This window comes from Cricetulus griseus, chromosome 4, assembly GCF_003668045.3.
Source record: "Cricetulus griseus strain 17A/GY chromosome 4, alternate assembly CriGri-PICRH-1.0, whole genome shotgun sequence".
Classification (NCBI taxonomy): domain Eukaryota; kingdom Metazoa; phylum Chordata; class Mammalia; order Rodentia; family Cricetidae; genus Cricetulus; species Cricetulus griseus.
The window spans coordinates 215,456,801-215,483,233 of NC_048597.1; the positions used below are offsets into that span (position 1 = coordinate 215,456,801).

General features: G+C 50.5%; 2 protein-coding genes and 1 pseudogene across 2 annotated transcripts in view; 1 reads left to right on the forward strand and 2 right to left on the reverse strand.

Annotated features, from left to right (window-relative positions):
- Mapkapk3 (MAPK activated protein kinase 3) overlaps window positions 1–11,535 on the reverse strand; it is a 31,147-nt gene extending 19,612 nt beyond the window's left edge. The window contains exons 1-2 of the mRNA XM_027414444.2: window positions 11,377–11,535; window positions 10,857–11,133 (exon numbers count right to left, since the gene is read on the reverse strand). Coding sequence (XP_027270245.1) covers window positions 10,857–11,081 — 225 coding nt within the window. The 5' untranslated portion in view covers window positions 11,082–11,133; window positions 11,377–11,535. The remainder of the gene's footprint in view (window positions 1–10,856; window positions 11,134–11,376) is intronic.
- Window positions 11,536–14,014: 2,479 nt separating this feature from the next.
- Window positions 14,015–18,173, reverse strand: LOC100769188 (annotated as a pseudogene).
- A 165-nt stretch (window positions 18,174–18,338) lies between these two features.
- Window positions 18,339–23,839, forward strand: Cish (cytokine inducible SH2 containing protein). The gene is made up of 3 exons (XM_027414445.2): window positions 18,339–18,703; window positions 21,807–22,027; window positions 22,260–23,839. The coding sequence occupies exons 1-3, from the start codon at window positions 18,684–18,686 to the stop codon at window positions 22,790–22,792; spliced, it is 774 nt and encodes a 257-aa protein (XP_027270246.1). The 5' UTR covers window positions 18,339–18,683; the 3' UTR covers window positions 22,793–23,839.
- Window positions 23,840–26,433: the final 2,594 nt, after the last annotated feature.

Genomic DNA, 26,433 nt, shown 5'->3' on the forward strand with positions numbered 1-26,433 from the left:
ATTTTAAAACTATACAAAAATTCTACATAATTTGTGAAACATTTCCCCAGTACTATGTCTTCCACAATAGTGTAAAAAAGAGGATATTTTTTATCGTACAGAGTTAGTAAATACAGTGTTTTGTTTGAATCTCAGAAATAATGTCCCTTCGGAGGTCTGTCTTCACCAGCGGATCTGAGCCTGGCCACAAATATGTGCTTCAACTGGTCAGCTATGCTGCAGTCATGTCCACAGAGCCGGCACAGGGTTATAGATAACAGTGGCTACTCTGTCTAAGCGAAGCCATACCCAGATGACCCCTGCTCAGGCACTCAACTTCCAGCCAGTTCTAGAGAAAAGGCACCTAGAACATTTGTAACTCCCAGAAGAATGGCAGGTAGTATCTCTTACTCTGGTTTTCACAGAAAGAAGTAGGGGTGAGGAGGCTGAAGAGATGGCTCAGTGTCTTCGAGCACTGGCTGTGTTTCCAGAGGACCTGGGCTCAATTCCCAACACCCACAAGAGGCATCTCACAAGTGTCTGTAACTTGACTCCTAGGGCTTCTGAGGGCACCAGACACGCATGTGATGCACATATATACAAGCAGACAAAGCACCCATACACATAAGTAAACAAAAAAATTAGGAACGAAGTGAGTGCAGGGAAGATGGCCTAGATCCCATCCCAGGCATGGCAAAGGACCCTAGGGAACCTTCTGACCCAGGCATGGCAAGGGACCCTAGGGAACCTTCTGACCCCATCCCCTGGCCCTGAAGTTCACAAAGCCTGTATCAGCTCAACTCAGCATCTTTCCCTCTTCCCTTAGCTTCATCCATGTCTCTCCAGCTCCCCATACAGGTCTGCATGAGTGTAGGCAGACACAGCTCCACTCAGATTCCTCCAGAAGCACGGGTGACGGGTCCATGCTTCCGGTTTTCCTTGACCACCCCACCCCAGGCCCTCTCTACTGCTGTTCCTGTCCATCCACAGTATGCCCAAGTCCCCCAGACCTAGCCAGCTTCTAGAATAATTCTTCTTGTGTCTAAAAGCCATGCCACAGAGCCAGGGACATGAACAGAAGAGAGCGATCTTGACCTCTTGGGGCCGGGATGATGGCCTGGCACTGCCAAAGGACACCCCTGTGAAGGTGATGGGCCACAGTGCCTCACTGCTGCTCTCTTGGGCTTTCTGAAGATGCTCCCTGGCACTGGCTTAGCCTGACTCAAGCGTTTAACTGAGCCATGGAGGAGAATGGAGAGGAGTTCCCAAGCCTGAGTCATAACCCCAGAGTTTCCTGTCCCTAGTTAACTATAGACCCTGCTAGTGGCATTATGTAGCTGGCACTTTCCCTGGCAGCACCATTCACTGAGTGGCTAGGGGACAGGCACCCTGGGGCATCCTCTGGCTAGTCTCCACCCGGCAGCTCAACCACTTGCAAGAGCAACCCCAACAGCCAGTAGGACTCCCTCCTGCCCACTTCCCTGGCACTGTTCATGATCGCTGCCCACCCAAAGTGTCACAGTCAGAAGGGAGACCCTTTGCCAAGGAAAGCACCCAGCCCCTCATTTTACAGATTGGACTGACTGTGGCCCACAGGGAGGGATGGCAGAGAGCCAGGAATTGGCCACCTGCCAAGCCTGGCACCCAGCCCAGCATGGACACAGCCCTGCTCTGTGAACATGGGTGAGTTACTCTGCCTTCTTGAATCTCAGAGGCTGCAGCCATGACAGGAGGGTGGCGACCAGTTCTCAGACTCTGCTGACTGCATTTAGCACAGAAAGACACTCAGCAAGTAGGGCTCCCATCTCTACCCTTCAGCTACTGGTTAGCTGCCTACCAGAGATCATAGAGAATACCGCCAGGCCCCCTGCCATACCTTGAGGAGAGGGCTGTTCATGCTGAGAGGATCTGTAAGATGAGTTCTGGCTGAACTCCTCAGGAATAGAACAGGTGTGGCTGAGAGGCCCTGGCCACTCAGACTCTGGAAATAACCTCTGAGATGACTGTACAGTCTAGAAAGACTTGGGGATGGTCCCAGAAAGCACAGGGGCAGCTCACAGTCTGCCCCACCCTACAGAAACAGAATCAGGTTGCACCTCACATTCTAAGTCCTTCCAGTTTCTCCCAGGTTCCTTTACTAGCCTTGGGGCTCTAAGACCCTGGTCCTCTCCTTCCCTGACTTTGGTCCAATAACCTTAGGAGTCATAACACACCTAGTCATACTGGTGTCCAAGCAGTAGTCTCTGGCCATTGCACCATAAAGAGACCCAATAAGGAGAGACTGCAGCTAAAGTTGGCTTCCCACTCTCCACAGGGACGCCTCAAGTTACAGCTCAGCCCAAGTGCGCCTGACTCCACTATTTTGCCAGCACCTGGTCAAAGCTGACAGAAGGAGGGGACACTGGGAGTGGCATGGGTACAGCCAGGCGCTCTTTGCTCTGTTCCACCCCAGCTCTCTCCTGAGTGTAGGATGACTAGAATGAATCCCCAGCACCTGCCCTGCCCTGTCCTGGGTCTGCCCTCAGCCTGTGGGCTGCCACAGAGAGGGCCCATCCCAGCTGGAAACACTTGAAACAAGCAGCAGCAAGGCCTGAGAGAGGAGTGAACCAAGCAGGAGACATGGGCGGAAAGGGAAAACGGGAGGGACAAAGAGGTAAAGAAACAGCGCCATTGCAGGGAAGTGGCAAAGACAAAGGCGTAGTCTAGAGAAAATGGCAACATTAACACCAGACCTTCACTAAAAGCAAAATCAATATTCTCAGCACCTCTGTCAGTCCTGCTCTGAAAAGGCCTCCAGGGAGTCCTGGTTCCCAAAGCAGGAACCTTGTATTCCTGCTCAATGCCAAGCTGCGGTAGTTCCCACACAGCAGGGTTTCAGTCACAATTGAAAGCCACTATCTAATCCACTTACTTCCAAAAGGGCAAGAGGATGGGGAGGAGCACGGCAACCCCAGCTTCCTCCACCACATGTTTTCCACCCCTTGACAGGCGGTTCCTCCATATCCAGAGGGAACTCAGGAGAGCCCTTACAAGAGCCAATAACATACCATCAAAAATTTTACCTGAGCGACCCAAAGGAGAGCCGCCATCCTCAGAGAGTGTGTGCTAGCTTGTGCTGTCTCCTCATGAATGCAAAGACAGCCACCCAAGATTGAATCCTGCTCCCTGACATATACACAAATCCAGGTTCAACCACAAAGAATTTGACAAAAAGATTCCCAAAGGCTTTTGTCTAAGGTTACTTGGGAGAGATTTTTAAACTTGGAGCCCCAGTTTTCTCTGCACCCTATACAACTTCCCATTTAGGACCACACAAGAGCTCAAACAGAACAAGAGCAGCAGAGCCAGTGTTCTGTGAAAACAGTGGTGCTCTTAGGAGTCGTGGTGGAATGTTTGACTATGTAAAAGATGTGTTACGTTTGTTTATGCCGCAGAATACTACTTTAACTGTGTAAAGGTGTGTTCCATTTGTTTATGCTGCCTTTGTTAACTAAGTAAAGATGCATTACATTTGTTTATGCTGCATTTATTTAGTTTTGCAAGAATGTGTTGCTGTTTCACCTTGCCTGCCTAAAGCACCTGATTGGTCTAATAAAAAGCTGAACAGCCAATAGCTAAGCAGAAGGGGGATGGGTGGGGCTGGTGGGCAGAGAGAATAAAAAGAAGGAGAAATCTAGGCAAAAGGAGGGAGAAGAAGAAAACAAGGGAGGAAGAAAAGGACACACCTGTGCCCAGAATCCAGGCAGCTACCAGCCAGATAGGAGAAGCAGTGAAAGATACAATCAAGGAAGGAAAGGTAAAAAACCCCGAGGCAAAACACAGATGAAGGAATACAGGTTAAGTTATAAGAGCTAGCAAGAAATGAGTCTAAGTTAAGACCAAGCATTAATAAATAATAAGTCTCTGTGTTGTGATTTGGGAGCTGGTTGGGGGTCCAAAAGAAAAAGCCTGTTACAGGGAACCCTGGTCTCCCTGTCAGGAAGAGTACAGCCAGCCCTCCAGGAAGTGCTCTGTACACTGTTACAGCACAGATATGCTTGAAATTACTCTTCACACACAGACGACTACTCTTCTCAGCTCTTGCGTAATGCTCATCACACTTGAACATCTGCTGCCAGCCACAAGGCTGGGACCATGGAAGGCTAAAGAGCAACAAAGCCAGGGTTTTCCAATTTCCATGATAACACAAAGAGGGAAATTCCTGTTTGACCAAATTTGACGGTCACAAGAGATAGAGACATCTGTTGTCATGGAAACCAGACCCTGGACAATATCCCAAATGACCTAGGCATCTCTACTGCATTCCCAGCAATGGTGCTTTCCTCCTCCCCAAAGCTCTTCAGTCCCCTACTGTTTCCCAAGCCCTCTGAAATCAGCCACATCCTGCCAGGACCTGATCAGCAAGTGAGGAAGTGGTACCCCATCATAGGTGCTAAGGTTCTAAACCAGACGTATTGTCACCCATACCAGATCATTCTTCTGTGACAAGAGGTCTGGATTAAAGACGTCAACACCTTACACACACACACACACACACACACACACACACACACACACACACACTATACCCTAGTCCAGATAGTTCTTACACACTTGGTAGCCAAACTTCCTGTCTGTGGTAAACTGGGCTCTGGCATACTGGCTCAGTTTGATGAGGCCTGAGCCAAGCTATACAGACCAAGGAGCCCCACATCCATCATAACCATTGTGTACGGACTCATGGAATCAAACCTGGGAATTCACAGACACAAACTTCCACCCAGTGAGTGAACTGGGTAGATGTGGGCAAACACCAGCAGTATCACACAGGGCTAAGCAGGGACTGCAGAGATTCCCAATAAAATTATAGGGGGCAATTCTAGCATCCTTCTGGAGGTCAGGTCTCAAAGACTTCCCTTGTCTTCAAGAACTTACATGAGGTAGGGGTGACATGGATACTAAGACTGGCATCAAATTTCCTAGGCTTTACCCCAGCCCTGCCATCTACCAGATGTGTGTACCCTGGGCAAGTCTGACCTCTCTGAACCTCAGTGTTCTCATCCATAAAAGGAGAATGATGGGGATCCATTAAAACAACGCATGTTGTATTTTAGAGACAGTCCTGTCAGTCTGAAAAAAATGTCAGTTGTTCATGAGCAGGTTAGAATCTACAGAACCAGGGTCTGGAGAGATGGCTTGGTGGTTAAGAAAGCTTGCTGCTTTTCCAGAGAACTTGAGTTTACTTCCCAGCACCCATGTCAGGCAGCTCACAACTGCCTTTAACTTCAACCCCAGGAGATCTGACACCCTCTTCTGGTCTCTGTTGGCACCTGCATTCACGTGCACATACCCATATACATATATACGCATAATTTTTAAATGAAATAAATCTAATAAAAAAATCTACCAGGGCTGTCAGGGCTGGCAAGATGACTTAGCAGGTAGACTATTGCCACCAAGCTGACAACCTGACTTCAATCCCATCCCCACAAAGTAGAAGGAGTGAACTGGCTCCTGCAGTTCTCCTGACCTCTGACCTCCACATGCAGGCCATGGCATGCACACACCCAAGTGCATGAGAATACACATAAATGGGTAAATGTCAAAAATTTATATTTACAATACCAAGGAATATTGTGGACTATTACATTAACTATGTAAATATATGTTAAATTTGTTTATGTTGCAGAATATGACTTTAACTGTGTAAAGGTGTGTTGCATTTGTTTATGCTGCATTTGTTTAACTATGTAAAGATGTGTTACAATTGTTTCACCTTGCCTGCCTAGGGCACCTGACTGGTCTAATAAAAAGCTGAACAGCCACTAGATAGGCAGTAGAGGGATAGGTGGGGCTGGCAGACAGAGAGAATAAGAGGAGGAATCTAGGCTCAAGAAGTGAGAGAGGAGAGAACAAAGGAGAAAGAGACGGAGGTGCCTGGAGCCAGCTAAGCAGCCGCCAGACAGACAGACATGGAGCAGGACCTACAAAAGGAAAGAAAGGTTAAAAAGAACCAAGGCAAAATGTAGATGAAGAGAAACGGGTTAAATTAAGTTATAAGAGCTAATGCACCCGGGCGTTGGTGGCGTACGCCTTTAATCCCAGCACTCGGGAGGCAGAGGCAGGCGGATCTCTGTGAGTTCGAGGCCAGCCTGGTCTCCAGAGTGAGTTCCAGGTCAGGCTCCAAAGCTACACAGAGAAACCCTGTCTCGAAACCGTGTCTCCTACCATCATTCCTCAGCATGTTTTACACTAGTATATCTTTGGATTACATTATTTTTTAGAATATTTGACTTTTAAAGTTGCTGCTTGAGCAGCTGACTTGAGTTACATTTTTAAAAATCATTAAAAATAGATTTTGACTTGAGATTAGGACAGGATTTCCAACAATTTCTGAAAAGGCCCTAAACATACTTCTGCCATTTTCTTTTCTTAAAAGATTGGTTTGTTTTTGTTTTATGTGTATGACAATTTTGCATACATGCATGTATGTGTGCCCCATGTGTGTCTGGTGCCTGCAGAGTCCAGAGGAAGACACTGGATCCCCTAGAACTGGCGTTACAGACAGTTGTGAGCCACCATGTGGGCTCTGGGAACCGAATACCTACTCTTCTGCAAAAACAAGTGTTTCTTGACCGTTCAGCCATCTATCCAGCCCACTTTTCTTTGTTAGAGATAGGCTCTCACCCTGTAGGCCCTGGTTGACCTGGAACTCACAGAGATGCACCTGCTTCTGCCTCCCAAGAGCTAGATTTAATGAGGCATGTGCTACCACGCCCAGCTTCATTTTATAATATTTATGTCAAAAAGCATTAATGATTATAAAATCAGAATATTAATCAACTCTGAAAAACAATCTAAGTCCTGTGGTGTCAAATATTCAGCCAAGATATCTTTCTTTATGTCAAAAATAAACAAAAGTGCAGGGCAGTGGTGGTACTTGCCTTTAATCCCAGCACTTGTGAGGCAGAGGCAGGTGGATCTCAGTGAGTTCAAGGCCAGCCTGGACTACAAAGAAAGTTCCAGGATAGCCAGAACTGTTACACAGAGAAACACTGTCTTGGAAAAACCAAAATAAATAAATAAACAAGTTCATTCATCTCATTAATATGGAATTTTGCTTTCATTTTTAATAGTCACATTGTACCTATAATTTAAAAAAATGTTAAATAAATGTCAGAAACCTCTGGGCTCCCCTGATATCTCTTTCCTTCTAAGTGAGGGATCACTGGTGAGACTCTTTGGCAGGTGAAGCCTGTTCATTTCCAGGGACTCTGTTGTGCAGAGCCACTGGGCCAGCCGTGTGCCTCTGACCTCTGATTGAGTAAGTAACAAGGAGCAGAGAGAGGCTCATCTGACTGGTCTGGAGGTGGCAGGTGAGGAGGTGGTGGCTGCCAAATGAGAAAAGGCCTGCCCTGCCTGGCAGCCCCACCTATCCTCAAATCCAGCTCTACCACACCAGCCCCAACAGGCCATCCCCGCCCATGGAGCAACAGGGTGGGGCACCCTGGAGCCAGTCTCCCTCTCCCCACCTCTCTCTGCCTCTCACTCAGTCTTCCTCCTCCTCCTCCCTGCCGTTCTGAGTGGAGAAAGCCCCTCTGCTCACAGGTGTGGCCCAGTGGCATATCAGTGGCAGAAAGGGCCTCACCAAAGGACACTTCCTCCACAAGCCTCCCCAGTGGCCTCTATCTGGGAGAGTGAGGCTGCTGCCTTCCTTTGTGAAGTTCCAGGCCTTTAGACTGGGAAACAGCATTTTCCTGTGGTTAATCTCTGAGAGACTGTAGGAGAGATTAGGAAAAGTCCAGATACTTGAGCTTGGTTATTCCAATAAGCACTTATGAGCCACTACTGTATGCCAGGCTCTGGGCCCAGATGCTGCAGGGAACTTTGATTTATAGCTTTAGGGGCAAAGAAGATTCCATTGCTGCAAAAGTCAGTCTCAGGACACCTTCCTGGAAGGAGTGGCAGGGGGTCAGTCACCTATGGAAGCAAAGACCAGAGGACTGAACCGCAGAAGTCTTGTATGCTATACTCCTCTGAGTATATAGAGTGTATAGAGTCAAGTCCAAGACCCTGGTGACACCAAGCAAGAGCTCTTGGTCTCAAGGGTGTTTTCGATCAATCGGGGGAGGGGGGGAATCCTCTGTGGCATTGTGCTTCAGAATATCACTGTCATCCTACACATCCAGAGCAGCCTAGCTTACCTCATCCATCACACAAAAGGAAAAAGAACTGTTTGGGGTGAAGCAGCCAGTCACTCCCTGATGTTGAGCATGGGAGGAGGATGTTTATTGTAAAGACCCTACCTGGAAGAGTCTACAAGAGACACCCCCCACCACCACCACCACCATTCCGTTCTCTTTAACAAAGAAGAGAAGAGGCACTGGGATCCCAGAGGGGAGCCAACAGGCCATGGTGATCAGATGGGAAGGGTCCCAGTCATTATCTAGCATCAGGAACAGAAAAAGGCCCCTGCCTCTCCTCCCATGTGTGCTCCACTTGTCTCCCCAGGTCCTTCTAAGTGCCTGGGTCACATCTGCTTTTAATCAATTAGGCCTAGGAAGGAGCACAAGATGTCAGCAGGAGGAGTACAAAGACTGCATGCCTCTAGACCCCACCCTCTAGTTCCAACAGCACAGCTAAGTGTTTGGGGTACAACCAAAAGCTCTACTGGTCACAGAAGTTGGCCTGGGGAGAGAGGCCTTGCTGTGCACAAGGCCAAACCAGAATAAGCCAGTGGTCAGGTCAGCAGTGAGAGAAAGGGGAAGAGAGGGAGGGCGTGCTCCTCTAAGGCCCTACAAATGGTAGCAGCTACTGGGACAATGACCACACTCTTCCTGTTTCATGAGTGCCTGCTGCATTTAGGCTTCCTGCTAGGAACCTTCTGACCGATCAGGCAACAAAGCCTAAAGATGAGCATAAAAAAGGGATGACTTGACCAAATTCAGGCTATAGAGTGAAAACAAGACAGCCTAACAAACTGAGGCACTGCTCTAAGAAGTCACAAAGACACAGAGCCCATGACCTTCTCCTGGGCTGAGCTAGTGAACAGCTGGGTAGAGGGTTAGGGCCCACTCAGGGGCTGGCTGAGCTCCCTGAGCCCAGGCCTGCCACTATGCTGAGGGCCCTAGTATGTCCTTGCTCTTCTGAGCAGAGGACAGAAATTATGAGAAGATGCCCCCCCCACCAAGGCCAAGCCACTAAAACAATAAGAACACAGTCAGTTAGGCCAGAGTTTGTGCTAGCCCATTTTTGAGGGTAGGAGTCAAGATAAGAAAGAATTAGGGTGTGGGTCACATCTCATCTCTATCTTCCCTTGAGGGTCAGTTTAGGGCCATATCTTGGGCCTTCAAGCAAGTAGCTCCAGCCATGTTCACACATAAGCTTAAGGGATACAGAGGCAAAACTACTCCAGAGCTGCCACAGTTCCTAGACCAGGACATTGAGAACACTAGAGCACTCGGGAGGCAGAGGCAGGTGGATCTCTGTGAGTTCAAGGCCAGTCTGGTCTATACAGTTAGTTCTAGCACAGGCTTCAAAACTACAGAGAAAACGCTGTCTTGACAAAAGAACGAAAAGAAAAGACAAGCCACCTTCTCCCAGAAGGACTCAGAAACCCCCCTGCCTGGAGCCTCAAAGCTCTATTGGGTCAGTGGATAAAGAAACTACAACTAGGTCCCAGCCCCCAGATCAGTCCTCACCCTGCCCTTGAGCCACCTTCCTGATTCCCTCCAGCATCCTTCTTGGGAAATGACCTCCTCCTCTATCAGCCCTGATAGAACCAGAGAAAGACAAAGAATGGGACCTGGGTCCTCACTCAAACCCTGTAGACCCTGTGCCTCAAGTAAGTCCTGCATGGTTCTTCTCAATTCAAATTCACACCAACCCCTGTTCTTTCTCCCTGAACAAAGTCAGAGACTTAACTACAACTGTCCAAGGTGTCACTCAAGGTCACAGAGCTGGCACACACAAGGTAGAGATTACAGACACATCTATAGGACTCTGCACTCTGGCTCCTGCTGGCAACTTGTAAAACAGACCTTTCTTTACTAAACTGACTTCCAAGACTCTCCTCCATGCTGTACCATCCCGGTGCCAAGGACATTACCTCCATTTGGGTCAGGTTCCCAATGACAGGTGATTCGAGGGATTCTGGAGGAGTGGGTTGGGAACAGGTGGGAGGTCTTGGGCTGGAACTGGGTGCCTGGAGCCAGATTCAGAGATTAGCTATTCCAAGCCATTCCCCCAGTCCAGCTACATCGGTGTACCAGGTCTCTAGGGAACTTTGAATACGATGTGACTAAAAGACTGCCCATCATTTGTCCAGGGTGGGTCAGCCTAGGAGCAGAGCTGGCCCCTTTCTACAAAGGGCCAACAATTCATCAAGAACCCAGCAGTCAAAGAGCACCCTAAGGTGTGATGGGCACCAGCGTTTGCCCCACTAACTGTCTTTAAGAGGCTCATAGTCCAGCCTAAGCAGGCAGAGGCAATGAGGAGGAAGCAAGCCACTCTGAGCCTTGGGGGCTCAGCCTCAGGTAGAGAGAAACTTCATAGCAGGAGGTACTTGTTTGTGTGTGGGATAACCAAGCAGTGAGAGCCCCACTTGGGCCTGAACACATAGCCCAAGCCAGAACCAGAGCGTACAGCCTCTCCCTCCCACCTTCCGGGTACAGCAGCTCCACTCACAATGACTCCTCCCCGTGCTCTCTGGGACACACCCGGAGCTTGGGTAGGTTGAGCCTCTTTTCCCCAAGTGTGAGGCTGGAAGGACCATGAGTTTGATCTTAGAGGAAGAGTATAAAAATAAAACATGATGTTAAGTGTAGATGCTTACACCCACAAGTATCTGCTGTTGAACCCTCCAGGTCACCCCAGCCCTCGGAGAGACGGTCACTAACCTTCAAGGCACACTTCTGCCCAGTGCGCCGGTGGTAGCACTCCAGCACCTTGCCGTTCACACCCAGGCCCAGCACCTGCTTGGATAACTGGTAGTCGTCAGTCACCGCGTACTTCTTGGGCTCTCGTCGCACACCTAGGGCCTGAGCACCGCCCAAGGTGGGCCCATCGAGTGCACCTGGCGGGGGCACAAGACTCCCCTTCTCCCCTGCTGCCTCGCCATCCATGGCCCCCACGGGGCGCTCCGAGGTAGCCCCAGCCTTGCGCGTCCAGAGGCACCTGGGGGAAAGGGAAAGAGTCACTCCCCTCACTTTTGGACACACCCCAGCCTTGGTTTCTCCAGAACCAGACTGACTAGGCTGCTGGCCCCAAGACAAGCTGGAAACTGCCTGAGAGTACCTACGGGCAGCAGGGTGGGAGGTGATCCCTAGCCCTGGCACATGTCGAGTGGGGAAGGAGCTCGGCGCTGTGTAGCCGCCAGATCCTGAGATCTGGTCATACAGGGGTCCGGGGAAAGCGTACCTGGCGAAGGCGCACTTGGTGGCACTGCACTAGACGGAAGCCATGCTGCAGGCGAGACGGGCAAGGAATAGTGAACCGGGGAGCCTGCAGCCGAGGGGCGCCCTGGGCCCGAGTCTCGCCACCCGCGGCCCACGTGACCCCCCACCCCCCTTCCCGGCACGTCATCCGGACTTGGGGCCCCGCTAGGTCAGCCTTAAAGGGCCAGGCGGGTCCGGGTTGGGCTGGCCGGGGCACAGCCCCTGGCAGGCTCCGCCTGGAGCCGGGACAAAATGGGGGCGTGGCCTCCTGAAGTGGCTGCAACTTTCCGGGCGCCCTGGGACACCGGTAGAAACTCCTCCAACTGCCGTACCAGCCTCGGATTTTATCCGCGACCTAGAAAAGTGGCAACGCAAGTGACAGCAACAACATTTTGTTTCTCTAAGGGCTCTTGAGGGCCGCGTTCTCTGTGCACGCGGCCAAGGGGCTGCTTCGACGCTCTAGAATTCAACCCAATTTCTGCCATTCTGCCCCGGGAAGTGGTTGTTTGATTCGCCACTCCAGTCCCTGGTGGTTTAGGGTACCTCTCTAGCACTAGCCAGCTTTTCTTTTTGTACACTGCCTGACCAACCTCTTGACTTTGCGACTTACTTGTGTCAGCCACAAATGTATTGGGCCACATTCATGCTGTCCCATAAGGCATGTGGCCCGCAGCCGCAGGGTGAACACACCTGGCATGTTCTTGAGTCAGAACCTTGATTTCCCATTTGGTCGGGTGCACCAACTTCTCATATTATGGTTTGGGCTTTAGGTTCTATTTCAAGTCTCTGGTCGTGGTGAAGGTGAAAACGTATATTTCCTGCACGAAGAAGGTTTAGGCGGGAAGACTGTGAGTTCGAGGTTAACCTAGGCTACACCGTGAGGATGTATTTATAAAGGCACACGCCTTTAATCCCAGCACTGGGAAGGCAGAGGAAGGCGGATCTCTGAGTTAGAGCCCAGCCTGGTCTACAGAGCAAGTTCCAGAGAAACCAAGTCTCGAAAACCAAATAAATAGAGATTAACTTAACATTAAACTCTCTTTCTCCTACCCCAGAGACAGATTCTCTATTAGCTTTGAAATTTCCCTTTCTGTATTTAGACATCAAGTTCATTCTTAGTCCATCTTAGCCTGTCATAGATATCTTGAGCCAGCTTTCCCAGAAGTCTCTTATTTCACAGAAGAATCAGAGGCTCCCATGGAGCGGGGGAGTGGGGGGAAGGCCTCGGCGAGAGCCACAGAGATCGAGACTGCGTCTCCTGTGGGAACTCTTCCAACCATGTCTACAATCCACAAGTTGGGGAACCCGAGTGATGCCTTGAGACTTTCCTCTAAATAGGACTTTGCTGCCATCTACAGGCTATATTCAGAACTGCAGTCACCAGGACCTCTGTCCTACCCAAAGGTGTATAAATTTCCGGGCCTGGGAATTGATGACTTTGAAGACCTCCTCTATAACCTCCCACCACAACACATACAAAGACACATGGCTGAACGTCCACGATTGTCAGAGAACTAGTTCCTAGCTAGCAGGAACTTGGTGGCCTTCTATCTATACAATGGCCTCCCGCTGCGGATAACCACTTTGTGAAGACTACTGCAACTATTTGTGGGTACTCTCTGCAGGTGGCTCAGCCTGTCTCCTCCAGGCAACATTTAAGCTAGCAATAACCAGTGAAACAGAGGTTCTAGATAAGAGCTTCTGCTGATCATAAGAGCACTTCCTGTGAGCACCACGGCCTCCCTGAGACGGGGGAAGGAGGAGGTCACCATCCCTTTAGACACACACTGAAAACACGTAAGAGAAGAAAGACCGGAGAGGGCAAATGACCTGTTCGAAGCCAGCAACTAGCAAGAGAGCCCCCATTTTTTCACAGCACGTATTGCTGAGAGCCCACCATTTCAATCCCAAAGCACAACCCCCAAGTTGGGCCTTCTCAGATAACGGCCACCTCCCACGATGCTTCCTCCCCCTTTGCGCTCCTTCACCTGTGCAAGAATACTCTCACACATGCACTCACACTATTGTGGAGTAGCATCTTAACTAGGCACAAAGGCATTACATTGTTTAGGCTGCAAAATACTAATTTAACTGTGTGAAGGTGTGTTATATTTGTTTATGCTGCATTTGTTTAACAATGTAAGGATGTGTTGCATTTGTTTCACCTTGCCTGCCTAGGACACCTGATTGGTCGAGTAAAGAGCTGAATGGCCAATAGCTAGGCAGAGAAAGGGCAGGCGGAGCTGGCGAACAGAGAAAATAAATGGGAGAAGAGTGGGAGGAGGAAGGAGAGAAGAAGGGGAAACAAGGGAGATGCCAGCCAGCCAGGCATAGGGACGCAGTGGAGGTAAGATATACAGAAGTAAGAAAGGTCATGACTCCCACGGCAAAAGATAGATAAACAGGTTAAGTTAAAAGAGCCAGCCAGAAAGGAGCCTAAGCTAGGTAGAGCATTCAAAACTAGGAATAAGTCTCTGTGTCATGATTTGGGAGCTGGTTGGTGGCCTAAAAGAGACAGCCTGGTACACACACAGTGCACACAAGAGACACATACAGATATTCATATACAGGACTAGATTTTAAGTGCCCTAAAATTTTTATAATTACGTCTTAAAGTTAGATGGTTTTATTTATTTATTTGTGTTTATTTATTTATTTCCTTTTCAGCTTTTAGGAATTTTATTCTCCTTCCACCTTTTCCCATTGGCTCAGGTGCCTGCAGAGCGGCTCAGGTGCCTGCAGAGCAGCTCAGGGACACTCAGTGGTGACTCCAACCACTCAGTGGCCTGCACTGTGGGAGCTGCTGACCAGTCCTCAGTAACTAGCTGGGCACTCCAGCCTTTAGTGGGGAGCCGCTGGATGGGTGCAGAGGGCACGTGCGCACTCTCAGACCGACCAGTCTGCCATCTCTGGGGAGCTGGCGCCATTCATTCGCTGTGAAATTCCTCCTTGGTCGCAGCCTTCTTGGCAGCAGCCTGTTCCTCTTCAGTCTTCTCTGGGTAAAGACCAGGGATTACATCCCATAGGCGCTCACCAGAGATAGCGCCACGCATGCGGAATACTTCCGGGGCCAGTGTCCACCACATCAGACCCACTGAGTGAGCGCCCTTGTTGTTGCATGGGATGGCAATGTTCACGTAGCGCAGAGTCTGTGTTACACAGAGCAATGGTGGGCAGGTTGACATATGACACCTCTGTGAGAGGCTGGTGGTCAGCCCAGGGATCACCACTAGAAGCCATGGCTCCCTGGAGGCTACTTGGATCTTGTTAGTGAAGGTGCCGGGTGTGAAGCGGCAGCAATCGGAGTGTCTAATGGCAAAGCTTCAGCAGGGCTCGCTGGCCAGTGTTCCCTGAGGAGATGATGCTGACTGACATCAGCAGGGTTCTCAATGGCAACCACAGCCCGAGCTGCAAGCATCAGCCTCCCCCAGGCGCTCTTCAGATTTATGATGTAGATACCAACACTTTTCCTTTTGTAGATGTGCTGCTCCATCTGGAACTGGAAGTCGGTGCCACCAAAGTGGGTCCCTGCCACAAGGAATTTGAGGGCATCGAGGGCTCCCGACATTGTATAAGTTTCCCTTTAAGTAATGATGGGAATCAAGAACAACGCCATATGAACCCATCCCTGGGCATTCAGAAAGCATTTGATTTATTTTTTTGAGACAGGGTCTGGTGTAGCCCGAGCTGACATCAAACTCACTAAGTAGACAAAGATGATCTTCAACTCCTGACCTCCCTACCTCAGCCTCTCAGGTGTCAGAATTACAGGTGTGAGCCACCATACACTTCATTTTGTTAAAATTTATAGAGGAGTCAAACTTGCTTGCTGCAATTGTTCAAACCACACCAAAATATAGAAAGTAAGTAGTCCCATAAAAAAAAAAAAATGCCCTTCCTGGGCTGGTGAGACGGCTTAGTGAGTGAGTGTGCACTTCGTACATAAGCCCAGAGAGTTGGGTTCAATCCTGAGGATCTATGCAAAGATGGAAGGAGAGAATAGACTTCACAATGTTGCCTTCTAACTCTACACTCACACTGTGGCATGCATACCCACGTGCGCGCACGCGTGCACACACACACACACTTAAATGTAAATGCCTATGATTGTATTTCCCATATCAATCATAAACAGAGGTTTTCCAGCTGTTCATTTAACCCAGGAAAATCAGACTATGTAGCTTCTTCTCAATGCTTATGCTGCAGCAACCACCTGGACTCATGTCCCCTTTCACACTGTTAAAAAGATTTAAAACATAGGATGCTGGGCGTGAGCACGGTGAGTTCGTGGCAGCAGACTCTGCCATGTAGCCCTTTGTGATAGTTGTGTTCAAGGGAACAGAGACTGGGACCTTTGTAGTAGCTTACAGTGACCAAATAGACCACCCAATAAGTGCCTGGTGGAGGGAGGGCAGTCCCTGCTCCCGACCACAATGGCCTTTTGATGAAAGGGAACCTGCTCGTGGTGATAGGATAGAAACCAGATATTGAGGGAATATTGCTGTGTATTCTTGTTATCCATCTTGTGATTTTCCTAGGAGGGGGAAGGCAAAAGTGTCTTGCAGTCACCGGGATCCAGTGCCTGGGACTGAACACACTAGAAAGGACCATCTCTGGATATTTTGCCTAGTGATGGCTGAAGGGGCGCCACTAGGTGGCAGTGTGGGCCCCGCAGTCAAGGATGAGGGGCCGTTCAAGGGGCGCAGCCAGGGACTGGAGAGGTAATAAGGAAATGGACAGAGTTACGAAGCAAGTAGGTGGGCAAGTTTGGGCAGAACAGAGGTACACCACAGTTCCCAGCACACAGGTGAGGTGCATTACACTATTAAATCCACAGAAGACTATCAGAGAGCCAAACCCCTTGTGGACACTGGTTTGCACAGAATTTCCTAATCCCTGACCTCTGTAGGAGATGCTTTCAAGGGGGATACCCATGTGTCCTGTCCTCCAGAGTGAGGACAGGAAGGATGCTGAGGAGTTTGCAGGTTACTTTGACCTAGAGAAGAAGTATTCAGAAGGTTGAAGGGCTTTGGTTGCAACCCACTACTGGCTGGCTGTAAGATCTAAGCACACTGTAATCTGTCTTAGTTTCCTCTCATAGAAGACAGGTAGTTGTGAGTGAGAGATAAGACTGGAATTTGTTGAGTGTCTAGCACATGGTAAGTGCTCAGTGATCACGGTGAACTAGAAGGGACATAGTACTTGAAATGTGGCGTCATAAAGATCCAAATTCAAAATCACAGCCCTGGGAGCCAGTGAAATAGGCCAGCAGATCAAGGTGCTTGCCACCAAGCCTGACAGCCTTAGCCTTAGTGTGAGCCCTGGGGTTCACATGGTTATCCTCTGACTCTACATGAGTGCCATGGCTCCTGAAAACACCTGAAAACACACACACACACACACACACACACACACACACACACACACACAGAGAGAGAGAGAGAGAGAGAGAGAGAGAGAGAGAGAGAGTTGCAAGACATCTGTGAAATCCCCTTATCTTCATAGAAATGTGGCAATAGACAGTTCCTACTGAAGAGTTAGCAGCCATACAGCTCTCTAGATACTCCAGCTCTACTTTACCCACATTCCAAGAAACTGGCTTCTGACTCTACTCTGGGAGCCCTGGTTGAGTTACCCTGAAGCCTAACTTCCCCTTCGAGGCAGCTACAGAGAATTGGGTCCCTTGGAGTCATTTCTGATCTTCACTAAGTATTCTTTTCATTTCACAGATTTTATCTTCAGCTCTTTATCTTGGGTGGGGCACCCAGAGCTTTATCTGTGTTGGGGAAAGCCCAGACTCTATTATTCAAGATTCTATACACTGCCAGAAACCTGTCATCCCTTTCTGAGGAAGCTGGGTGGAGTGACATGTGCAGAGGGAAGGGACACACATACTTGACAGTGATGGGTGTGGAAGTCATAGATACTACTGGCTCTCCAAATCTCATCTCCCCGTATCTTGGACCAAGGTTTTGGAGGATGTTCTCAATAGACCCTATAGTTCTTCAATATCCTCCTTTGTAAACTGGACACAGTGGCTTAGCCTGTAATCCCACACGGGAAGCCTGTACTGGGAAGTTTTGGGATGACCTGGTCCACATATTGAGTTCCAGGCCAGTATGGACCTTTTTTTTTTTTTTTTCTTTTTTTCTACGTGGTGAATTACTGGGAATAAAACATAGCAAGTTCTGTGTTTTACAGGAACGCAGTGTCGCTGTTCTGCCCCCTACCTCTGTGATCCTCTCCCCAAACTCTCCCTTTGTTTGAACTCAGTTTTCTCACAGCATTTGGTGGTACCTCACCATGCCATAGACTGGGCTATCTGGAAGTGGATTGTCTCTGTTTATCTACTGGGGAGGCGGGGGCGGCGGTAATTTCCACGACGGGAGGCCCAACTCAGAGATTAGATGGTAGCGTGAATCCTTCTAGCTGTGGTGATCACAGTGGCCCTGATCATTTCTCGGCCCCCTTATGCACTCCACGCCTCTCCCTAAGTCTCTCTCCAGGTCTTACACCACACCACCTACCTCCCGGCAACTCCGCACACGGTGTCCGGCCGTGAATGAGACCCAATGGGGAGCCCTTGCACAATGTCCGATCATCCGATCGGCTCGGAGCGGCTAGCTAGGAGCACTGGTCCAGACCCTGCCCCCGAGCTGTAGTTCTACGGGGAGATAAGCGCACCCATTCCCAAAGAAGCAGAGGAAAGGAAGACATCTGGCCTCAAGTTGCCGAAGTCGCACCCTTCTTCCTTCTGAACTTGCCCCCATCCCAGTCTTGTCCCTACCGGTCTCTAGGTCCCGCCTTGCTCGTTCACGTCAGTCCAGAGTCCACGCACTTTAATTGGCCCGTCCAGCTGCTCGGCTCCACCTCCAGCGCTGCGATTGGTCAGCTTGAGGAGCTCCTGCCCAATTTTCCTGGAAAGTTCTTGGAAATCTGTCAAAGGTGTTTCCTTTCGCAGTCCAGAGCCCCAGACGCCAGCGCCCCTGTTCCCCTCCCGATCGCCGCAAAGCCTGCGGTTCTCAGAAGATGCGGCTTCCGGGAAGGACTGGGACGCAGAGGACAAAAGATTAGGAGGCGCCTGGCCCCGCCCCTCCCCCCTCCCTCCTCCCTGGGTCCGGCCCGTCCCCCTCGTCCTTCCAGGCTGCTAGCTCCACAGCCTTTCAGTCCCTGCTCGCCGCCCGCCCGTGCGCCCCGGGACCTTGACCTTCGCGCCCTCGACACCCATCGGCTCCCTTCTGCTCCCGTCCCGCCGAGTCCCGACTCTCGAGCCGCCGTTGCCTCTGGGATATGGTCCTTTGCGTACAGGGGTAAGCACAGCTCGGTCCCTGCCCATGCCCCGTGCGGGAAGCACGGGAAAACACAGGCCTCGGGCTAGCTGCGGGGTTTGGGAGGGCTTGACCGGTTGGAGGTGATGGAGTGCCAGAGGACCTCAAGTGGTGCTCCTAGGATACCCCCCAACACACACACACTTAGTATGGATAGGGAACCGGGGCTGGCGAGCAGTGGGAGGAGCCCCCATTCCTGGGATCTCACTGTCGCCAACTATAAGAGGTCCCCCAGGATGGAGCTCACCAGTCTAGACCTTTTTGAGCCCAGAGCTCACCTAGCCTTCTGGATTCCTACCTATCGGTGACCTTGAGCTAGCCCCATTCTCTGTTCAGGTCAGCGAGCGGTTAGACTCTCCTTGGGAAGCCAGCCTGGGGTCTTTGACTCTCCCAAGACTGGCACCTGATAACCAACACCCTTAGGAGCACCCCCGTACCTCCTTTTAGCCCAGAGGTGACAAAGACTTTGGCCTAACTTCTGCAGGGTTTCCTAAAGACATGGGATGTGGAACTGGAGTGGGAGCGAGGCTCTGATAAGACAGTCTTGGCCTCAGCTGAATTTTCTTGCCACACCTGTTCACACTGTTTCAGCACCTCCTCAAGTCACTGATCAGTCAGTAGTTGAGGAAACGCCGAGAGCAAATAGTATAGGTGGGCATTACACATCCGGGGAAGAGCGCTGGGTGGGCGTTGCACATCCAGGGAGAGAGCGCTGGGTGGTCTGGTAGCAGTTGTTATAACTGACGTGGGTATGGGTGCCAAGTGGGAGAGAGTGGAAGGTAGAAGGTGGGGCTAGACTCAAGTGCCCTTGCTCTGAGCAGTCCTGGGTCACAAGAAGAGGACATAGAGGTGCTGGGAAGACTATTCCCTGGTAGTTCCTACCCTGTTCCTTCATTCTTTGAATTTTGGGCTCCTCAGAAGACCCACAAGCCTTCCTCTTGGGTGCTCCCTCCTCCATTCTGGGTCCCCACAGCCTCTTTGACTTTGCCTTAACTGAAGGCCCCTGGGACCCTCACGGCCAGTGTTGGGTATTAGGGAAAGAAAATCTCTAACAGGTGTGTGTGTGTGTCCTACCTCCCTAGGCTTCGTTCACCTCACTGGCATGTGCCCTCAGGCATGATGGCTAGATTCCAAGACATGCACACACAGGTTTTTGGAACACACCAGCCCTCACCCCCACCACAATGGCACAGTGGTAGACACATCCCTACCTAGATATGTCATTTCTCCCCAGTAATCTGTGGGGATTAACACAGCCTTTCTACATCTAGACACCTTACCAGCCCCAGAGGTGCCTACTACTCACACATGTGGGACCTGTGCAAGAGGCCTCACTAAGCTGTCTGGTTATGCTTACCACAGAGGCCATGGAATGACTGGCTAGCTGCCCACATACTCTCAGAGGGTACCCGGATCAGGCTATGAGCCCCAACAGGCAGGTCACCTCAAAATTCTGCCTCTAGCTCACTAAGTGGGATTCCAGAGCTCTCACAGCACAGTCAGATTGATTGTGGAAAAACCCTTGGCAGGCAGAGCCAGTCACCCCTTCTCATGAGTGGTCACAGGACCATGACCTTCTAAACACCACTTACACTGTCAAGTCTGGCTTCTGTTCCTGCTGACTGCCACCAGCTCTTAACCGCCCTTGTTGTTTACAAGCAATACCTGATACAAGGTTCCTTCCCAGCAAGTGTGGGCAGAGCCTAGGGTTTCATTATCTTAAGGTCCTAAGATCCAACAGAGGCTTAGACACAGAACTGAGGCCTGGGGACATATTGTATTAGAAATGAGACTGAGACAGAGCCTTCCTTCCTCAGGAAGCAGGGCCCCTGTTTCACCACCTGGGTGGGCTTCCCCTGGGATTTCAGCCATCTCAGGTCCCCTAACCCCAGCTCTCCAATATTGCCAAACCCCTCAGGGCAAGTAGGCCCTCATCTGGAAGGAGGGAAAACTGCAAACCAGAGAGACACAAACAGTACACAAAATCATACAACGTAGCAAGGCTGACTTGACAGGGTGGAGTCTAGAATGTGGATTGAGTATTCTGTCCTTTGTTGGGAGCTCACATTTATGAGAGATGAGAGTTGCCAATGCCTTTAGAGGCCACTGTCTCCCCTCAGAGGGGAGGAGTAGAGCCCAGGATAGGAATCGGCTGGTATGGGTAGGAGCTTATCTAAGTCTTTAAGTCCTAGCCAGTATGGACTGAGGTCCCCACAACAGATTGACAGGAAGCTACTTTGTAACCCTAGGCTTTCTCCTGTAATCTTGGGGTCTCCCTGAGGGTCCCACCCTAGTTCATCCTGTGACTACCAGATACAGTGGCATTTCACAGGCTACCTCGGTCAGAGCACAACTGGGAGATAGCTTTTGCATTGACAGGTTTCCTATTCTTGTGGTGGGAATGCTGAGGTGCCCATGGGGAATGCCTGTGATTTTGGTGATACAAGATGAGGGTTGATTTGTATATAGTAAATTCAGGAGAGTAGAGAAGAATCTTTTGAGAATGGGTTCTGTGAAATGGGGGTATGGGTATATATAGCTCAGTGGTAGAGCACTTGCTTAGCATTTATGAGCCTCTGAGGTCAATTTCCAGCACTCTGAAAAACAAGAAAGAAAGATCTGTATATATGAGCTGGGCGTGGTGGGTTATACCTTTAATCCAAGCATTTGGGAGACAGAAGCAGGTGGATCTCTGTGAGTGTGAGGCCAGCCTGGCCTATATAACAAGTTCCAGGCTAGCCAGGGCTACATACTGAGATCCTGTTTTGTTTGTTTCTTTTCTTTACTTTCTTTGTTTTTTGTTTGTTTGTTTGTTTGTTTGGACAGGGTTTTTCTGTGTATACCTAGCTGTCTTGAAACTAGCTCTTGTAGATCAAGCTGGCCTTAAACTCACAGAGACCCACCTGCCTCTGCCTGTGCCTCCCAAGTGTTGGGATTAAAGGCATGTGCCACCACCGCCCAGCTGGTTTTGTTTGTTTGTTTGTTTGTTTCAAAAAATAATCTGTATGTTGTGGGGAAGCAATCAAAGAACTTTTCTAAAACTGGAGACTATGTGAGACCCCTGTCACCAATCTGCCCACTCTAGATCTTGTCCTTTGCTGGCTGTGGAGCAAACTGGACAGCGGCCTCTGTGGGCCCAGTCTCTGGAGCTGCCTGGGCCAGCCATGCAGCCCTTGCCCACTGGGGCATTCCCAGAGGAGGTGGCAGAGGAGACCCCTGTCCAGTCAGAGAGCGAACCAAAGGTGCTAGACCCTGAGGAGGATCTGCTGTGTATAGCCAAGACTTTCTCCTACCTTCGGGAATCTGGTGAGTCTCAGGGGAGAGACAGACCTTGTCCTGGGAAGTCTGTGGAGGAACTAAGCTCTCTGGATTTTGAATCTTCTTTGGGAAGCGTGGTCCTGCCCCCAAGTCTGATGGTAGAGATACATCCCTCTCCAGAAAAACGTGAAGGGACTCTCCATCTTGACCTACCCTGGGTTGGTGCCCTTAGGTAATTTCCATTCTCATCAGCCCCTTGGCCTCCTCTCTGCTTGTCTAGGATGGTATTGGGGTTCCATTACAGCCAGTGAGGCTCGGCAACACCTACAGAAGATGCCAGAGGGCACATTCCTAGTACGAGATAGCACCCACCCCAGCTACCTGTTCACGCTGTCCGTCAAAACCACCCGTGGCCCAACCAATGTACGCATTGAGTATGCTGATTCTAGCTTCCGACTGGACTCCAACTGCTTGTCCAGACCTCGAATCCTGGCCTTCCCAGATGTGGTCAGCCTTGTGCAGCACTATGTGGCCTCCTGTTCTGCTGACACCCGGAGTGACAGCCCGGATCCTGTTCCGACCCCAGCCCTGCCTCTGCCTAAACAAGATGCATCTGGTGACTCAGCCCTGCCTCTCCCCATGGCTACTGCTGTGCATCTAAAACTGGTGCAGCCCTTTGTGCGAAGGAGCAGTGCCCGCAGCTTACAACATCTGTGCCGCCTAGTCATCAACCGCCTGGTAGCCGATGTGGACTGCCTACCGCTGCCCCGGCGCATGGCTGACTACCTCCGACAGTACCCCTTCCAACTCTGACTGGGACGGGCATTCTGCCCTGCCTCACATAATTACACCCTGGAGGGGACTCAGGACGAAGCTGGACTTGGGTTCCTGTTATTCCTTCTTCAGTCATCCTGGTGCCTGCCTACATACAGCTGGATCAAAAAGTGCCAGCGAGAACAAAGCAGGTGGACGAGGGGTTGTCACACAACTCCCAGGTCAATGCCTCCAGGTCCCATATGGCTCTTTGTGGTGAGCCATGTGTCAGAGCAGAGTGAGACAGGGCAGGACTTTGTCTCACCCTGCTGGCTGGACCCAGTCCTCCATTCACTCACGTGCCCTAGTCACCCAAACTCTGTATGTTCTCCCAGCCCTGGTTTCTCAATCTGCTGGTAGGGCAGGCCCCCTACCCATCTGTAGAGCAGTCAGCCCATTTCTGGGAGAGTATCTGCCAAAGGAACTGAGGTTGGTAGTACCAGCCCCTTGTGGGGAAGCAGGCCAGGTGTGTGTGGGGGGGCTACACAGTTATACAGTATTTATTTATTTATTCTTCTTTTGTGGGTTGGGGATGGGTTAATGGCATGAGCCATCCCATTTCTCTGCCCTAAGGCCTGGGTGGTCCAAAGATTGCCCAGCTCTGGTTCTTCCCCGTGGAGACCCCCATCCCCAGATGTATTGTTGGGCCCAAAGTAGTCCCGAATGCCCTGGCCCTTGCATATAGATGTGCTCACTCTCTTTTCTTCCTAGCCTCTTTTGAGAGGCTGTAACCAGACAAACAGGAGCCAGAAACACAAAACTAAAACTCATCCTCACAGGCCAGGGCCATGGCTTCAGGGAGCTGGCTTTTCTGCGGCCCCTGCAGAGGGCCACGGGCTGGGTCAGGAAGGGGATGCTGGCTCAAGAACTACTGCTGCAACTCTTTTGTGCCTGCTTCCTGCCCAGGAAGTTGCCTGCATGTGAGAGAGGGAGCAATACATGCCTAAGGAAACTTTCTAAAACAATTACTCTAACACAAAAACCAGTTTGGTAGTTTTCCTTCCACTGATTTTTCTGTAATGATAATAAAATTATGCCTTCCATTTATGAAGTCTTCCATGGGGCATCTGGAGTTGCGGGTAGTTTGCCTCCCTTCCATCCCGTTATCATGACCCAGTTTCACATCTGGAAAAGCTGAAGCTCAGAACCTTTACATGACTGAGCAGTCTCTGCCAGGGGCCAAGGGGCGCAAGTAACAGCTGCCTTTCTCGTCACCGTCCCCCTTGTTCCCCTTGGGAAATGAGAGACAGGAAGTGAAGGTCTCTTGGCATGCCTTCTAGGGTGCACTGCTAGGTATGTGGAAAGTGGCAGCAGAAGAGCTCCAAGCCTGAGAGCTGTGTGAAGAGGAAGTGCGATGGGCAGAGCGGGAGGGCGGGGACTTGAGGAGGAGGAGCCACAGAAGCCAGGCCAGTCCTTGCAAGGAGAAAGGACAGTGGGGACAAAGGCGTGTAGGTATGCTGAAGACCCCGACATGAGGCTTCAGAGGGCTCTTCCTGGACAGTGGGGTAGATCATTTGAGTCAGAGAGAGTGACCAATGAGCTGTAGGGTCTGGTCTGGGGGAGGGGTGTCAGAATTCTTGCTCAGGCTGTCTCCTCTTAGTCAAGATCTTGTACATCAGAAATATGATTAAAATGAAAATGCTGTCCAGGGTTGATGGTCTGATTTGGGAATATTTAGGCTGCTGGGATCCTGCTACAGCCTGATATTTTCTCCAGCCGTACGTGAGGGTCTCCCGGGAAAGCTCCTCTAAACTGTGCTCGTGGCCATCCATGCCTTATTTTGTAAACAATTCGAGATATGTTCTTAGTCTTGAGACCATTAGAAGTTGTGAATTACAAGAGGCCAGTAATGGTGGATCCTGAGCAGGGAGCTATGAGAAGCGGCATCTAGATACAGAAGAGGCATAAATAAATAAACAAACAAACAAACAACCAGAGTCAGGGAGGCCCGGGACTGAGGACAACGAGACAGTCATGACAAAGCAGAGGAATGGCACTGTGTAGGCCAGGAAGATGGCTTAGGGGTCATGGGGGTTTGCTACTCTTTCAGAGAGCCAGAGCTTCGAGCTCCAATGGAACTGACACTGTCTTTGAGCCTCTGTGACCCTATACACACCCAAACACACACATAAAACATTTTTTTTTTTTAAGGAATGACATTGGGTTAGAGTAGATGAAGAGGTAGATGAAGGAGAGATGATATTTTTACAAGTTGGGAGTAGTGTCCAAGCCCATCTCTTTGGTCTGACACCTCAGTTGCTGGTGGCAGCTGGTGAAACTTTTGCTAACTGTGGGGGCCTATAGTGCACCTCTTCCAAGTGTCACCATGGCCCTGGTAGGGCCTTTTCTTCAACTTTGATCTCAGCCTCTTTGTGGTTCCCAAAATGTGTGAGGTAATCCCTGTTGCCCTCCACCCCCCAGATCTGAGTCATTTAGTGGGAAAGTAGTGGGCTCATTGGGGCCAGAGGCAGGCTCTCCGCATCTGGTGCCTCCACCTGGACAGTCAGCTGCTATAACAAAAGGAAGCAGAGAAAACCTCATTCTTCACATGAGGGCCTGTCTAAGAAGGCCTGCCAGGTGCAAGCCTGCATATGGACTGTCCCATGGGAGTGGGGTTCAAATACTACCCTAGATTTAAATAACAGGACCAGGGCCTGGCTAAGGCCACTCAGAGAGCTGAGCCTAGACCAGCACTCACCCTAAGTGCCCCTCTGCCCTACATGGCTCTGTGAGATGGGGATAGGCAACTGGGTGGCAGCTTGGACAGTTGTTTCTCTCCACCTGTTTCTGGCTGCTGAGAGCACTGGATTGGCCCTGGCAATGGGCCATCCCTGACTCACCTCAAACCAGAGTCTCTTTCCTGAGAAGGGGCTGCCAGTTACTGACATTTCAGTCTTTATATGAGATGGCTAGCAATGCCTGCCTGGGGATAGGTACAGCAGGAAACCTGTCATTGGACCCCAGACCCAAGGCTAACAGAGAGGAAAAAGCAGCTGGCCAGTGCACTCACCCCTGGATGGTCCTGGGCTACTAAAAAGGGCAACCCTGCTGGTACTAGCTAAGGAGGAAGGGTGAGCCATGAAGTGGACATTCGACCCTACGTAATATCAAAAAAGTAATTAATAATAACCCTTTACTGATTGAGTCCCTTCACATGCACTCTTTGGCCACTAACTGAGCCAGACTCCATCAAGGCCCTGGGGACACAGCAGGGAACAAGACAGACATGGCCCCCATCCTCATGGGACTTGTGGGTAGTGCAAGAGACGTTGTAAACAAGTGAACAAAAGGGCAAGTTTTGAGTGGATGAAGAAAGTAAAGGCAGGAGGTGGAGGCAGAGTGTGACCTTAGGTGCGGGGTCACCCTGCAGCAAAGAGGGTTCCAGAAAATGCTAAGTAGGGTGGCAGTGACCCTGGCTACCAGAGCAAAAGGGAGGGGGGATTGCTCCTGTGGATAACGTGGGGGAAGGGCTGTCCCGAATACTGGGGACAACCAGTGCAGTGGCTCTAAGGCAGAAACAAACATAGAATCCAGGATGGAGTGGGGAGGATGAGGGGGGCCATGGCTGAATTTACTCCAGCTGGTGGAGCACCTTGGAGTCTAGCAGGGCTGTGTCGTGCTCTGGTGCTCCCTGGAGCACC

Bases quoted from the DNA above. Each gene is read 5' to 3' on its own strand.
- Cish (XM_027414445.2), top strand. From the start codon at position 18,684: ATGGTCCTTTGCGTACAGGG. The intron at 18,704-21,806 runs GTAAGCACAGCT...TGCCCACTCTAG, and splicing joins ATGGTCCTTTGCGTACAGGG to ATCTTGTCCTTTGCTGGCTG. The intron at 22,028-22,259 runs GTGAGTCTCAGG...CTGCTTGTCTAG, and splicing joins CTCCTACCTTCGGGAATCTG to GATGGTATTGGGGTTCCATT.